This window comes from Genypterus blacodes, unplaced genomic scaffold (genome assembly GCF_046128005.1).
Source record: "Genypterus blacodes isolate CSIRO-AG114 ecotype Tasmania unplaced genomic scaffold, CSIRO-AGI_Gbla_v1 ptg000053l_1, whole genome shotgun sequence".
Classification (NCBI taxonomy): domain Eukaryota; kingdom Metazoa; phylum Chordata; class Actinopteri; order Ophidiiformes; family Ophidiidae; genus Genypterus; species Genypterus blacodes.
In genome coordinates this window covers 5,549,853-5,566,696 of record NW_027466865.1, presented here as the reverse complement: position 1 = coordinate 5,566,696, position 16,844 = coordinate 5,549,853, and the positions used below count along the sequence as shown (strand labels likewise).

At 42.0% G+C, this 16,844-nt stretch overlaps 2 protein-coding genes across 2 annotated transcripts; one reads left to right on the top strand and one right to left on the bottom strand.

Annotated features, from left to right (window-relative positions):
• Nucleotides 1–13: 13 nt before the first annotated feature.
• On the bottom strand, nt 14–10,093 carry LOC143001419 (uncharacterized). Its single transcript, XM_076151027.1, has 12 exons — nt 9,934–10,093; nt 9,001–9,112; nt 7,889–7,982; nt 7,319–7,373; nt 3,848–3,988; nt 3,600–3,760; nt 3,389–3,487; nt 2,516–2,661; nt 2,195–2,366; nt 1,419–1,531; nt 1,155–1,242; nt 14–1,059 (listed from the first exon to the last, which is right to left on the bottom strand). The coding sequence occupies exons 1-12, from the start codon at nt 10,043–10,045 to the stop codon at nt 1,006–1,008; spliced, it is 1,347 nt and encodes a 448-aa protein (XP_076007142.1). The 5' UTR covers nt 10,046–10,093; the 3' UTR covers nt 14–1,005.
• Nucleotides 5,339–15,839, top strand: LOC143001420 (solute carrier family 2, facilitated glucose transporter member 11-like). Its single transcript, XM_076151028.1, has 12 exons — nt 5,339–5,373; nt 11,950–12,052; nt 13,155–13,315; nt 13,395–13,519; nt 13,692–13,821; nt 13,937–14,085; nt 14,166–14,353; nt 14,691–14,801; nt 15,013–15,114; nt 15,231–15,306; nt 15,416–15,543; nt 15,651–15,839. The coding sequence occupies exons 1-12, from the start codon at nt 5,339–5,341 to the stop codon at nt 15,837–15,839; spliced, it is 1,497 nt and encodes a 498-aa protein (XP_076007143.1).
• Nucleotides 15,840–16,844: the final 1,005 nt, after the last annotated feature.

The following is a 16,844-nucleotide window of genomic DNA, read 5'->3' as shown; positions in this document are numbered from 1 at the left end:
ACGTGTCCTTGCATTTGTCCACAAATTCATGACTTTATTAAAGCAGGGAAAGTGAGTAATGATAAATACCTGAGTCATTGTACGAGCACAGTTTGATGCTTTATGAGAGGTTTCATTCCATCAATCAGGATTACTTAAAGAGGAGAGAGGCTACTTAAAAAACTAAAATTAAATAAAACATTCAGTTTCGGAAAACGTACACAGACAGTTGGACGGTGAAACAGCTCGGAAGGACTGAATTCCCAAATTATGATAAGCCGGGAGTCAAAACTCACACAATGCAAACGGACGATGTTCACAGTAATATTGCAAACTGCCCAGAGTTTTTTTTAGGGTAAAAGCACCTCAAACACACACTGAGACAAATAAATACATTTTACATACAAACACAGGAGTGATTACATCATCTAATCTTAAAATCCTAAAACACTCAGCCATTTTCACCTGAATTGAGGTTTGTGTAGAGAACATCACATGAAAATGGTCTTGGACAGAATGCAAGTGTAGAAATTGTCTTTAGGACAGATTCTTTGGAAGTAGGAGAGAGTTTCTGATCGTTATTGCATTGGCTAATGCTCGATTATAATGCCTGTGAGTTCTGGCAGTAGAATGCAGGGACGAGTGTTGCACACTCTTCGTGTCATAACATAGAAAACAATGACATAAAAACAGTCGGTTGGCAGCAGGCAGTTGCAAATGAAGAATTTAAGAAAATAAAGCCTGTATGAAAACACTTCAGTTCTTTCTATCACAAAATGTTATCTTAAAAATCTATTCACATTATGAAATATTCAGACTACAATCACAGCTGCTGCTACACAGAAAAATAAAGGCACCAGAATGTTTCACTGACGGATTTCTCTTGAGATGAACGTGACTGCGTTGAATTGCATTGTTATATGAGGTGGAGTCTGCTGAAGTCCTGCTGAGAAACACACAAACATAAGCAGGGTCTCCAGTCTCCAACCAACGCCGACATGTAAACGCTGCTCACTTTGTCCAGTTTCAGAAGTCGTATTCCGCTGCACATTGCTGCAGATACCATTCATACAATTTTCCCTGTTTGGGAAAAACACTTCAGTCAGATTTACAATCAATATCGAGCTATCAATTCAATCCCCCCCCCCAAAAAAAGAATCTGCTGGGTGTCTTACCTTCTTGGCTCTGACGACGTCCTGGATGTAATCGTTGTACTCTGCCATCATCCTCTTCTTCTTCTTTGTCAAAGTCTTATTGCACCGTCTGAGAATGCAGTTACATCACAACCAACACTCAGAAATTCTATTCGTTTGTAGGGATATAAAATCTATAAAATCCCTGAACATGAAAAGGCACCATAATGTGGAATATTTTGGAGCTGATTAGATTCACCTTTGGAACAGAATCATGAATGAGTGTGTGTAACTTATGACACCTACCGTGCAAAATACTTTGCTAGAAAGAGCAGGAGGTAGCAAATGGCACCGAAAATCATCACAAATACTACTTGTCCATCTTCTGGTATCCAGTCCCACAGAAACATCACTATCCCCTGCAGATAGAACCAAAGCATGCCATCAACGATCAAATAAAATAATATCACATCTCCAATTATGCAGTCTTGCAAAATTTGATTGAATTAAATTGAAGTCACAACGTCACAGTTATGATGTTACCATTCAGACACTTCCAAGTTTTAGTCTATGATGAATTGATTCCTACTGATTTTACTTCTTGATTTTCCCTTTTAAACCACAGTTAATGCAAACTCATGCTTCCCAAGAAGGTTTTTATTGTGAAATGTCTGCAGGAAGTGTTGGGTTTCCTTAACCTCAACAGAAACTGTGACTAGAATTGTTCTGAATGAATGAATCAGGAGCACACCTCAGCATTAGTGTGAAGTGAGAGAGACTCGGAGGCAAATGTAGCAGCAGGATATGCACGGTGAGTTTACAAAATTAGCTGTGACAGAAAATGAATCATCAGAAGACTGAAAGGGAAAGCATGAGCAAATATAAAACATAGGACATAACAAATCAAAGTCTGTCTCTAAGATATTACAAGTAAAAAATTTGGATGTTTACAATGTCATGTATTGATTTCATGCCATGGAAACTTTACCCGGATAACTCAACAGAAGTTCTGTGAACTGCTGACGGAGATGAAATGGGATTCGGTGGGAATCACGCGATGAGGGAACGAGTCCCAAACATACCGTGAAGGCCGAGATGGTCCCAGCCGTCCCGTCTCCCAGCAGCTCGGCCAGCTGTTCTCTGGAGAGGGTGTTCACAACGAAGCTGAGGAGGAAGAGGAGGGGGAGGACCACGCCCAGAGCGCCGTACATGAAGGAGTGAAGACGGACGCTTTTGTTGTAAGTCACGTCGGCCCTGCAAAGGTTAAAAGATTACATACGGGGATGATTTACTGCAGCGGAATGATAGCTGATGCCTTGATCAATACCTGCATTCAACAAAGCCTTCACTGGTGTTTTGCATAATTAGCTGTAATGCAACTTACAAAGGTGGGTGAGTTCTACCTGTCTTGTTCTAATCTGCTCCTGATGGTGGAACAGATGAGGTCACAGTCTTTGTCCAGCTGATCCAACGTCTTCTGCACAGCCTGGTTGATGTTCTTCTCGATGGTCTGACACATCCCGTCGATCTGGTTCACACACCGACTTGGCTGCGGGGGGACAAAGTGTCAGGAGTGCATCAGTTTTGGGGTGTTTGGAGTGATTTGGAACACGCTGCATGTGTAAGTTGGGAGAGGGAGGGAGGGAAGGAAATTTCAATCGTGGGGGCGTGTTTGTGACTGACAGCTGCGTGCACTTAGCAGGAAGGGAAGCTGCACTCACTCAGCAAAAATAAATTGGTGGTTGGGGGCGGATGTGTGTGTGTGTGGGGGTGCAGCCTTTGCAGCTGTAGATCACAGGACTCTGCTGCAGTATGTCAGGGCTGGGGCCGCCATCGTCAAAGGTGGATGATCAAAGGCCATGGTTTACAACCCCCTGCACCTCCCTGCACCTCCCTGCACCCCCCCCCCCCCCCCGCCCCTGCCCCATCTCCCCCAAGAGAGGATAACTCTCTCAGTCATCTTATTGCAAAATGAATCATCCTGTTCAAAGCCATCAGCCACCACCAGGAAAAACTGTGAGCAGAGAATTTACATTCCTGGGTAATCGATGTTCTCCAAGGATGGCAGAGGGCCTTAAATCCAGGACCAAGAGCAGACCTCGGGTACAAGATCTATGACAGGAGAGCACCCCAGAACAGGTTACACCAGTATACACCGGTCTGTGCTGTATATCAGCTCAACTTCAGCATTAGATAGATGAATAAACAGAGAGATCTTGCCGAGTATTACGTTTATAAACATATTTCTCTATCTGCCTGTGATCAATCCGTTTTACCTTCTGTGGGTTGGGGATATAAATAGTTGGCATCTCAAAACCACATTTGTTGAGGCCGGGGCGTCGACAGAGTTCCTGAACGATCTGCATCATCACCCTCTGCCAAGAAAAAAGGCAAAAAGGCATTTTGTCATCTGATTTCTTCTTTAAATTGATCCAAAAATAAAAATAAATAAAATCACAACGTGCTCCGTCACATCTTAGGTTTAACCTGTCGGTCGATTTCCCTCCCGGCCTCGTCCGCCTTGCTGAGGTAGAACAGCAGCTTGTCTCCGCACTTCTCGCTCAGCTTCTCCACGATGTTGAGCGTGCGTTTACACAGCGCCTGGCCCATCGGGTCAAAGAACACAAAGATCAGGTCCGACTGCTCCCCTGCATAAAGAGCAAAGCACCCGTGAGACACAAGGAGGTACGGGTGATGTTGTCAGGTCTGTACTCGTTTCATCAGAAGCTACATACCCAACCATGTGATGGCGCTGTTCACATCAAAAGGGTAGACCATGTCCCCGTCCACCAAACCTGGCGTGTCCACAAAGGTCACCAGGCTAAACTTCTTCTGCTTCGAGGTGGAGATCTCAGCGGACAGGTAGTCCAGGACACCTGGAACATACAAAACCATGTGTGTGTGTCTCCTTCAAAATAAGAGGGTAGTGTCAAAGGTGATGATGATGAATGATGAAGAGGTGGGGCCCTGCAGGAAGCCGTCACCTTTAATGACTGTAGGATGTGCCCGGGAAGCCGCAGTGCAGTCAATACTCAAGAGAGAGGGAGGTCGGTCACATGGCTGTTTGACGTTTGCGACTTATAATGTGTACATATGTTACTAAAATACAGAAAAGTATGAATATTAGCTGTGAAATATGGAAAGGAAACAGAAACAGTGAATCCACAGAAGAAACGGCGGCGCCAACCACACCCCCGCAGATACAACTTACATTCTATACAACTTTTGATTCAAATGCGTCTGTCCGGTCTTAGTTTTTCGCACCGTGCGGAGAGGTCTGTTGTCATGGTTACACACAACAGCTCTTCAACTGGCAGCTTTAGCGTGGGGCGTGGGACATAAAGCTAGCCAGTGAAGAACGACTGTGAGGCAACGCAGAGGGAGGACGCGTTACTCCACCACGCCAGCCCCGACGCCCCCCCACAACCCCACCCCACCACCACCCGCACCCTCAAGCTTATATGAGCACCGGAACAGGATGACTATTGAGAAATGCTCCACTGCTGACAAAATAACCACACGCCACCCCCCCACCCGCATTCTGCCCACACAGAAGCACACACACACACACAGGGATGACACTGAGGCTATTTCATAGCAAGAAGCAGGTGTTAACAGCCAGCACAAATCACCGCCTTGTGCTGCAGCCACCACATTAGCATTCCCTTATGGTTTCTCTTACATCAGCATGTGCACAGGACCAATATATCAGCATTCTGACACACACACCTTTAAAGTGCATTTCCATAGTCAGCTCCTTTTTAGTCTCCCAATATTGAGCCATATTTGTTGCTCAAATGATGACATGATACTTGTGGTATTACAGTAGACGGTAAAGGTGCAGATATCATCCAATCATTCCACTTTAAATCATTACTTGGCTGCTAGTTTACACTTCCACTGCTCAAGAGTGTCAAATCTCTGTGGAGGTAGTAGGATAGGAAAGAGCAATAATGCAAATCTGCTGGAATGCTGAATCCAATCGCTACGCCGTCAACATAGATATGTGACAGCTGCTCTGATTGGAGAAAGTCCTATAAGCCTCCTGAAGGGTGAAAAGGAAACGGGAGCGATACTCGCCATCGGGTGCTAAGTTCCTCAAGTGACTGTAACTGAGAAGGCTACACTGGAGATCCTGTGCACCGTGGAAAAGGGCAAAGGCTGCAATAATGCTGCATCAACCAGGGCTAAAAAAGAACTTGTTGGACTAAATAGGTCAAACTTAAATGCAAATACATGTGGAGGACACTGAACAGAGAAGAAGCCTGAGACAGAAATCTAGATCATCTAATAACAATCAATCATTTGACCTACAACGACAGTGATCTCCAGTGCAGCATGCAGGCGAAAGTGTTGACAACAGGTTGAAAGCAAATAAAATCAAGAACAAATGATCCTTAATGGCTAAATGCATCAAACAACATTAAGAAGTATCACTAAGCATATCCCAAAGGACCACAAACTGTACAATCAGCAGCTACTCCCACATAAGGATATATGGATCTTTTCTGATGAGTCATCCTGACAAGCAAACAGATGCCTGAGAAAGTGTATTTCCAGAGGTGACGATGAAGTTCAATAAAAAGCCTCATTGTATTCCAGGAGAGCAGAGCTGCTGGAGCTGCCGGAGCCGCTGGAGCCGGGCTGTGCCGGGGCTGTGCCGTCTCTAATGGCTGTGACATTTCTCAGCGGCTCCTCCTGACTCCACTGCACTGCTGTCGATGGGGCGTGTGACTCACACGCCACACCGCCAGCGCTCCAGTCCGCACCCAGTGAACCCCTCGCTCTCCACACGGTGTCAAACGCACAGGCATACACTAAACTACACCCCCCCCCTCCCCTCCCCTCTCCTCCCTTCCCTCGCCCCCTCCACTCTGATGCCTCACTCAGACGGGCACACCCAGACTTTCTATATGATGTCCACTGCTGACGCACAGAGAGCAGAGATGATTTGTCTTGTAAGATCATAAAATGCGACCGATTTCATCTTGTCCTTCTATAGGTGCGGAATCTCAAAACTGCAGATCTCAGACAAAAAAGCGTTGCGATGAGAACAGGGGTCTGGTCTAAAATGGAGCGTTATGCACTGTAGCTATGACTCAGTACTTGGCATTAGTCATCAAGGTGAGGCGCCTTAACTCCTTCAAATCACAGAAACACATGCATGACCTGCAGCAGCATATACAGAACAACTCACCATTACATATTCACGGCACAACTCTGGGTGTTTAAACGTGAATTCAGTAGATTCTCCTGTTGCTACGGCTGAATAAGTGATGAGGAGTTTGAATATGGCTTCAGATCCTGATTATATACGGTACTTCCCCTCATGGACTAACACAGCACCTCCTACTGGTGCCATCGACACTGTGGACACATATTATGACAGCAATACATTGTACACGAGGTTGAATGATTAATCCATCTGACTTGTGGTTCGGCAAACGATCAGCAAACGTCCCCAGCTGCTATTGAAGATGAAGTCAGTGACCGTCGGCTGCTCTACGTTTCATCTCAGTATCTTCATGTAGGAACATGGTCAGTTCAGAATCGTGCTTGTTCGATGTTTGATTCCATGTACAAGGGATTGATTGATAAGTTCTGAGCCCAACACAGGACAATCTTTTGTAAATGCCAGGTGAACACACTTCTGCCAACAATGCTGGAGCCATTTTAGGACATTTTCACTGAAGTCCCCAAAAAAATCATCCACTGTCCATCCATCTGCTGTTACGTCGTCGTCTTAAGCTTTTTTTCATGTATGAGAAGGAGCGAAGTGGGGTCTAATTTGTCTAACATATCTTAATTTATGTGCAAAGAACCTATGGAGTTCCTTTTAAGATCATTACAGGTTTACTCACTTCCTCTTACTTCCCATATTTTGGGCTTAGATACTTTCCCTAAATCTTTTGTCTCTATTGTATCTATAAATAACACAGGTGATCATCCATTCTCATTCATTTTCATTTTTGCCATTTTCTAGCCATATTAGCACAAAAATAGACTATATACTTTCATAATAACAGCATCAGATACACACTGGTGCAGATGTAAGTATTTATCCTCCTTAAACAACATGATGGTAACATATATAACATATCTAAACATGGATTTGAATGCAAAGACGAGACTTGGAACACATTTGTATGTTATGTTCACCACCCTGCAACTGATGATGGGATTTCGGAATAAAAGGGAGGCCTTACCTTTGAACTCGAGCAGAGGTCGGAAGTGAGGGTAGAGATGTAGCGTTGCATTTCCCTGTGGAAGAGGAAAGAAGACACTGAGAGAAAGAACAAGACGAGAGTAAATCTGCAGTTTCCTGTCTTTCATCCACTGCACTCAGTCTTAAGCTTCTTCCTGCTCATAGTGGATAATCCAGTCTGTTCTACATCTGCAAATATATTATTCATCTTCATCACCTTTCACCACAGTGGGGTAGGCATCGAAAAAGAGAGGAGGAGGGTGAGGGAAGACGGAGAGACTGTGTGTGTGTGTGTGTGTGTGCTCGCCTGTTTCTATACTGCAAAGACGCCTGTGGGTGTCTATGTAACCGAGCCCTGGTTGGAGCCGCATACAGAGGGAGTGCCGTCCATACAGGCTGCCATGCAACAAAACGCTTCACCAACCTTTATGATTGCAGTTTAAATAACGCAAAAATGCTGTGTGAACATGGAATACTGCAGTTTCAGAGAGAAGCCGTGCCAATGGTTTGCAATGCATGCCAACCAACACACGTAAAGGTTAATCTGCTGGTTCACTAAAGCAATTCTTACCGTCAGCGATTCCCTTTTACGGCCACTTGTGATAAAGGTGAACCCTTGAGTTTCAATGGCGACGCCGGTTTTCTGTATGTGCTCTTCAACGTACCTGAAATGACAGCGATGTCAGACGCATCACAAACTGCTCTTAGCTCAGATGTTATATTTAACAGTGCAGGTGAACTGATAGAGCATTGCTTTATTCTACTAAACCTGCTTGAGGGTCTGTATATCAGTAAACAGCAACTCTGTGTTAAAAGATCATATTAGATTATATAAATAAGCCCAATAGACTAGAGAAAATATGTTAGACTGTGTGAATTTGAAGTGGGTTTTCATTGATAGACAGCTGATAAATTGACACTTAGTACCCGAAGGTTCCCGATCTCCTTAACAGAGGACTGAATTGCTTCCGGTCAGTGTGAATCCCAGACTTTGAATGCTGGAGAGAGTAAATTCCCTCTAAATGTGACAGTTGTACTTTGCACAAACAATGATCACACACAATCCCATCACAGAACCTGTACGGACACCATGCATCAACACGTGTCATATTTATCTGGATGCTGATTGTGATTGGATTTCAGGATAACAGATAACAAGGACCCATGCCCCAAAAAAGCTGTCCACAGCCTGTCACCTTGTCTGGGGTCGAAAAGGTTAGAAATGGTTCAAGTGATTCGACGTCAGATCTAATGAGTACTAGACCAGTTCAAAGAAGAGTAGCAGTCATGGCAACAGCTGACAACTGTGTGTTGGTTCAGTTTATTCATTCAGTTCTGCTTATCTCACAATAATGTGCAAATCCCCAAAGGATCCACAAAGGAATGTGATTGATTCATAAAATAACAAAGCTTTAGCTCGCTTCTGTCTAGGGTTCTGAACTTCTCAATCAAATCTCTTTTTTCCCCCTCTTTGCCTGATTCAGACGAGAAGTCCATTTACTCTGTGACTAACCACCATGCAAACCATTCCGTCTTTTACTGATCAAATTCATATTCCACGTGGCAGAAGTGCTGAAATGCCTTGAAATTACAAAAGTCATGCCTATCGCTCACTCCTGCACAGGCAGAGCAGAGGATTCCATTGTGTGGCATACTGGTCGTCATATTACAAAGTCATATTACCAGTTAATGAAGGAGCTCTTCCCAGCAGAGTGGTTACCCATTATCACCACAATGATTTTCTTTCTAGGAGGCAGGAGCCGGACTCCTAGGCTGCTGGCAATTTTCACCAAGCCTGAAACACACACACTCAGCAAGTAAGTGAGCGAGCACAGCAATAATGTAATTCAAAAACCCCTCAAGCACTTAAATGTGAGGTGAACATCTACGGACCTGTCAGCTGCCTTCAAAGAGCTTTTTACCTGCTTACAACATGAAGATGAATGATGTGGGAACTACCCACTGGCTGACAGGTTAAAGCTAAATAAATATGCAACCTGACATTCATTGATGTATTAAACTCTCTATATGCACATCATAACACATACTCTTTACAGTAAATAATGGCCTGCTGACATGATGGTCAGACTTATCTAATGAATAAACCACCAAAAATGAGCAGTGTGTGAAAGGTTTATATAATTACAATACTAAAAATTAAATATACAGTATCAGGTGGCGACCGAGGCTAATTCTCTTTAAGCCAGTCAGAGACGATTAAATTGTACATCATGATTTTTCTAAAGTAAGCTGATGAAACTTTGTTACAGTGATTAAAGAGACGATTATCAGAACGTTAAACGAACGTCCCCGTGAACGCCTTCTTAACGGGCAGTGAACGCTCCCTGAGGGCAAACGGTGGCGGAGTGCTGTTTGAAACGCTATGGGGCGGTAGCGCAGAGATGATCGATCATATTTATTCGATACAATAAAGATCTGTACAAGGAGGAGCATGAGTGTCACACGCTGCGTCCACTGATAGACAGCCGCCCCCCGAAACACTCCCTCTTGACTCCGCTAAAACTTCAGCCCGAGTCGGCCTGGATAGTTTGTGCCATTACATAAGCGTGCTTGTTTCGGTATAACGCATTCGTAAAGCCCGTCGCTGCTCTTTACCGTGTTCGCTGTCCACATACAGACTGTGGCATTCTTTCAGTATTCTCTCACTCGGTGTGGTGATCGCAGACTCCAGAGGGTTTGCTACAGACCGGGGCTTTCTGCCCGACATTGTGGACACACACCGACCCGCCGCCTCACCTCTCCGCTGCTGCTGCACAGGGGGGAAGACTTTGGGTGTTGCACATATTCTCCCTTGCGAGTGAAGCGCCCTCCTGTGGTCAAACAACCACGGGACACCAAAGACTATATCGAAACAGCCAAAAGTATGTGGACACCCCAAACCTAATGGGCTCGTCAATTAAGTGCAGGGATAGTTATAATAATACAAATAATAATAAATAATAAATAATAAATAATAAATAATAAATAATAAATAATAAATAATAAATAATAAATAATAAATAGCCCATTTCAACAGGCCTGAAGGAAGGGAGTGAAGGGAAACCTTATAGCAACTGTATCCAGTCAATATTTTAGACAGAGTGCTTCCAGCTGGATAGTAGCAGGAGGGACTCTGTCAAGTCATTTTACTGAACATGCAGCCATGTGTGATATACTGCCTTCTTTTAAGATACTAATACGTAGAAACAGGTTATAGCTGTACCAAGCAGCTTTTGTTCTCCTGAATGAGACAAATAAGGATTACATGAACCATCTGTTCCTTTCACTTATACAGAATATATATACAGATTTTTCTTACAAAAAATCCAGATCTGGATCAGATAAATCCATGCATGCTCCTTCCAATACATGTTTGGATTGTTACTCACATTTGATCTATATTGGCTATATGGCAAACAGGGGATCGAATTCAACATCCATTCTACAGGTATTTTATTTTTTTCCTCAGAAAGTGGCAGATTATGTTTTCAGTCATTGCACTGTGAAACAAATATCTTTCATTCCAAATTGGCAGAAGAAGAAGAAGAAGAAGAAGAGAAGAACAACCTTTGATAATCCCAAATTATTGAAATTCAGTTGTTTATTGAACATATACATATACATATTCTGACACAGGCCTAAAATACACACACAGGTTAGGCAACAAAGAGTCAATACATTGTTTCCATTGTTTCCAGTTTATTCTGGTTAATCCCTGTTAATCCCTCTGTTTGACAATAAGTAACAGCCAGCAGAGGGAATGTGCACTGAGAAGTCAATCGCTCCCCCTACCCCTCCCTGCAGCTGAGATTGTACGCTGCACCTGACAACAGGCTCCCAGTAGTCCCGATTGAAGTGGAAACATCCATTAGAAGTGGATCATATCAGCAACATTTTTGGGGACTTTTCAAAATGAATGTGGCCGTTCAAAAATCAGGGGATGTAAGGAAAGAGGTAGGTTAAAGTAAATCTCTGTATTAGCTTCCTAAATGAAGCATGATAGGGTTTGTGCATGGTCTTTTAAATTCATTTAGTCCTTTCCTGGTGTATCTAAGTCATTATTGTGAGCACTCAGATGATATTGATGTTATATCAATAAAAATACATTATCAAGTGTGTTCAAATATAGCAGAGCTGCTTTAATACATGCAGGCAATATAAATGACTGACTAGAACTACTGTAGATGTACTTGCATGTGTGGCCAAAGGTGGACCATAAAGAAGTCTATCAAAACTGACAACAGGCCGGTGTCACTTGTGGTTCCCACTCACAGACTTTGACCATCATATACTGTATACTCAAACTCTTGTGCTGACATTGGGAGAGGATCTGTGTATTGATTTCAAAATGTGTTTGAGTTAAAGGTTATTTGCTGTATTTTTGGCCATGATTTTTGGAAATGAAATCAAATAAGACAGAGACCCCCACACCTATGACCCCACGCCCAACCCCACACCCTGGAACTCACTCATTTCAAAACTCCAAAAGAAAGTGGAGATGAATGCAAGCCTCTGCGTCTTAGAGATAATGTAGAAAATGAGCAGAGATCAAAGTGTGTAAGCTTTATCATGATGAAATGGCTGTTTCCTTTATTCATTCATTTTGACCAAAACTGTTTCTTTTCTGTCTCTGCAGTTTCCAAATAAATCCCTTCTGCTGGCAGCTTGTGCTGCTTGTATAGGAGGATCCTTCCAGTATGGATACAATGTTTCTGTTATCAACGCACCCACCATGGTAATGACGCCACACTTCAAATTTATACATTTTAATGACTGAGGCTTGTAGAACTACTGGAGCAAAATCTGCCACAGGGTCATAAAATGTTTCATACAGTAAATCTAAGCAAACTAGAATCCCCGATTCTAAAATATGTTGAGACTTGCAGCAGTTATTTGAAATTCTCTTTTACTTTAACTAAATTGAAAACTGTACAAATACAACATAATCAATGTTTCAACTGATCAACTAAGTTGTAAGACTGAAAATGTTGAGGAATCTTCATAAAACATTCCAAAAGTGAACAGGTTAATAAGTAACACATGATGATAGGGTAGAAATGAGCATCTATGAAAGTCTTGGTCATTGATTAAGATTTGAGGTTTAAGAATTTACATAAAACTGCATGAGAAAAGTCTAGAAACAACATTTTTCAAGCATTATTGCAAGGAATTGCAGATTTTTGCCATCTGCAGTCCATTATATTATTAAAAGAATCAGATAATCTGGAGAAATCACAGTCTGTAAAGGTCAGTGCCGTCTGAGAGGTCACGCCTGTGATCCTCTCAGACGACACTGCAATGAAAACTGGCATGTGTCACCTCATAGACTCGGGAATACTTTGGAAAACTGTGGTCATTAAACACAGTTTGCTGCTGCATGGAAGCTGTAACTTTGCCTAAGTTTTTGTATTATATTGTATTTGTATGCCATTGTTAAGGAACTTTGGACAGAACAGTAATCGAAATTTATTAAGATGAATTGTCTCTGCTTCTTTGAACCTGAGATTAACATTTCAGTGTTATCAACATTTGGGAGCAGAAAGTTCATTATCATTCAGACTTGAACAGCTGGGAGACATGACTCCAGGTTGTACAGCCCTGAATTACCGTGTGGGTTTATGGAGATGGACAGCTGTGTCCTCTGCATAACGATAGACATTGATGTCAAAACTGCAATGTAGATTTCTCAACTGTTTTGTGAATTGGGGTTCGTAGAAACATAGGTTTATGATCTTTGTTTCCTCTTTTTAGAAAATGTGTTTAGTGGTCAGATTTACACAAGTTAAGTTAACAGGATGAATTTTTATTTAGCCTTTTTTTTCTCCTTTTATCTGTAGGATGTGCAGAACTTCATCAACCAAACCTGGCAGAAGCGTTATCAGACTGAGATATCAGAAGATGTCCTCACCTTACTCTGGTCCATCATTGTATCCATGTTCACATTAGGAGGGCTTGTAGGAGCATCTGTGGGTGGAACTTTGTCTGTTAAGCTGGGAAGGTATAAGACATTATGTTCTTTTTTATCTTATAAGTTTGGAATGAAGATGTTTCCCACTAATGCCATTTTGTTGCTTCAGGAAAGGGACATTGTTGACCAATAATACCTTTGCCTTCGTGGCTGCATTGCTGATGGGACTGAGTTACCCCACAGGAATATATGAATTACTCATCATTGGACGTTTCTTCACTGGAATACAGGCTGGTAAATGATTCACAAATACACTTAAAAACTCCTATGAAAGCATGACATTATTCACTGTGACATTATTTTACATTACATTACATTACGATCATTTGGCAGACGCTATTTGTCTCACTTAAGATTTTGAAGATTACAAACTGAAATGTTTAACTGTGAATTTAATTTCTTGCAGGCATTGCAATTTGTGTTCAACCTCTTTATTTAGGGGAAATAGCACCAACTGCACTGCGTGGTGTTATTGCAATGGGAACCTCTGTTTTCCTCACTTTTGGAATCTTGACTGGACAAGTGATGGGACTGCAGTAAGTGTTGGACAAAGTTCCTACAGTCTGAAATGTTCACATGACTTTTTCAGTTACTTGTTCCAAAAAGAATCATAATTTAAAGAGGATATGACCTTTTTGTATGACTTGACAGGGAGCTTCTTGGCAGAGAAGAGTACTGGCACATTCTGCTCTCCACTACATGTATCCCAGCTTTCCTGCAGCTCCTCATACTGCCCTGCTTCCCAGAGAGCCCACGCTACCTGCTCATTGACAAAGAAGATGTTGAGGGATGCATCAAGGGTAAATAATGTTTAAACTGTGGCAAAACCGCTTCGATTTCATGATTTTACATAAACCCTAACTGTCCATATTGTCCACAGCCCTAAAACATCTACACGGAGTAAATAACTTTGAAAGTGAAAGGGAAGAAATAGAGTTGGAGAGGATGACTTCATTAGGAACACAGGTGAAGAAACCCTGGGAGCTCTTCAGTGACCGCAGCCTGCGCTGGCAGCTTCTCACCATCATCCTGATCAACATGGCTCAACAACTGAGTGGCATCAATGCTGTATGTCCACTATATCTACTGTCACCCTGTGTTGTTCCTTCTGCTATTTTCTGAACAAAACTGTGAATACAAAAATGTTAAATAGGTTTATCAAAAGTAAAAATAAAAGCACAATTTCAAGGCAACTGTTCTTGCTGTTTACACCTTATGGTAAACAGTTGTTTACACCTTGGTCCACGTGACTCCCTATGTCTTCAATTGCAGTGCAGTGTGTACCTCTAACATGAATCATATGAGATTTAAAGAGTCACCACGTTCATCAAGACAGAACAGCAGGCCCTGTTGGCTTGAATGATGACTGCTTGTCTTACCTGTTGACATATCTGTTTTGTTGCAGATTTATTTCTATGCAGATTATGTCTTCAGAGAATCTGGCATTCCCGATGATAAAATTCCATATGTGACCGTTGGCACAGGTGTTTGTGAATGCATCACAGCTTTAACTTGTGTAAGTATGTGTTACACTGGGTGCATCTCCATAGCGATACAATTCAGACATTCCTTCATGCTCCAGCAAACAAAAAGAGAAATAAGGAGAAGTGTTGTGCTGTGAACTATCTGTATGATTGACTATTTCACACACAGAAGAAAACACATCTCATGCTTGCTCTTTTGGACGGAATGTCTTTTGGTCCTGTGACATGTTTTGTGTCTTACAGGGTTTGCTTGTTGAAAGAGTGGGAAGGAGAGTGCTCATCTTAGGAGGCTACACACTGATGGGCATCTGCTGCATTTTACTCACTCTGACTCTGACTTTTCAGGTAAAGCACCAGGCATTATAAAAAGCAAAAAAAAATTTAAACTGTGTATAATGTTTTCCGACATAAAATTCCATGACTCAAACCCTGGTTCTGTTGTGTGGTTCCTTTCCTCTCAGGATACCAGCCCAGTTGTTCCATACCTCAGCATGGCATGTGTTTTTGCTTTTATCCTGAGTTTTGGCTTAGGACCAGGTAACTGACTGTATTTAGTGACCTCTTGGTGTCTGTCCTCTACTATTATACAACTATTGTGCTGCAGTTAACTCACTGTGATATCTGCCTTTCTTCTTCTGCTCTGTAGGTGGCGTGACAACCATATGGACCACAGAACTATTTACACAAAATGCTCGCCCTGCTGCAAACATAGTGTCAGGCACCATGAACTGGACCAGCCTCTTTTTTATAAGCATGGTGTTTCCATTTATTGTGGTAGGTAGCTGTTATTGTTAGGGATCAAGACCCAGAAGCTCTTTTTTTTTTTATGAAACTAAGCTGTATTTGTATAATTTCAGTTTTTTTATGTTCTATCTCCACAGACTGGACTACAGCAGTACTGTTTCCTGGTGTTCTTGGTGGTTTGCACTTTGGTGACAATATATATTTTCTTTGTTGTTCCTGAAACCAAGAACAAAACTTTCCTTGAAATCCATAATGAGTTCCAGTCCCGTCCAGCCAAGTACCGTATTGACAACTCAGGGACAGAACTTATATCAACATCTCTATGAAATGTAACTTTGCAACACAATAGATCTGTATTACAAGATCAGAATGGATGATACTGTATGTCTTTTTTAATAGAGTCCTTAAGCTCTCAGCAAGGCATGTGGCCTAGAGAACAAACAGCTTTTAGAGGGGGGCAGTCATAGAGAGAGTATTACAATACACCCCTCAAGCAGAAGCAGTTACTCTTATAATCAGACTCTATGTAGCAATCATATTAAATTATTATGAACATTTACGTTATGCACAAAGAACCATAAAGAGGTCTCTTTCATGCTTGGATAGGACACAATGTAAAATGAATTTGTATAATTACAAACATGTAAAACACACAACAGTTTTAAAGTTTTCACACTCAGCTATGGGCTACATGAACAGGAGGTATGAGCCTGACACACATGAAGGTTAGCTGGGCTATAATAACGTTTTTGGAAGTAATATCATGCAGTTGTGCATGTGAACTGCAGTAATTGTAGAATTCAGATACTAAAAGAAGGTCAATTTGATTTCAGTTCAGGATATTATGTCATGTGGGTTGTCTAGACAAATGGTCCTCTGTTCAACTTTGGTTATGTGCGTGTTTGGAGGTCTACAAATCCACACAGTTGTAGAAGATCTGTGTATTTGTCTATTTTCCTAACAATAAAATCTATTAAGTGACCCCATTGTTTCTCGGATTGCTGTCAACTCTGTGAAATTTGGCTGCACAGAAATGCTGTGAAATCCTGATTGGAATAATGCAGGCTGGTGTTTGTTTCATGCCTCACTGTCCAGATGTGACATCAAATGGTTTGTGTCATCTGTTGGATGATCATCCTATGACCTACTGTCAGAGGATGTAAAGAAGGTCTTGTCATAAAGGATGCGCTGAATGGAAACTGAACTACGAAAAAGTTTAATATCTTAGGTATGTTGATTTGGATCAAATGAATGAATGAATGTAATGTAAATGTAAAACAAATAACCAGCCATTATGAAAAAAAAGAAAAGAAAATGGATATATGTATGGT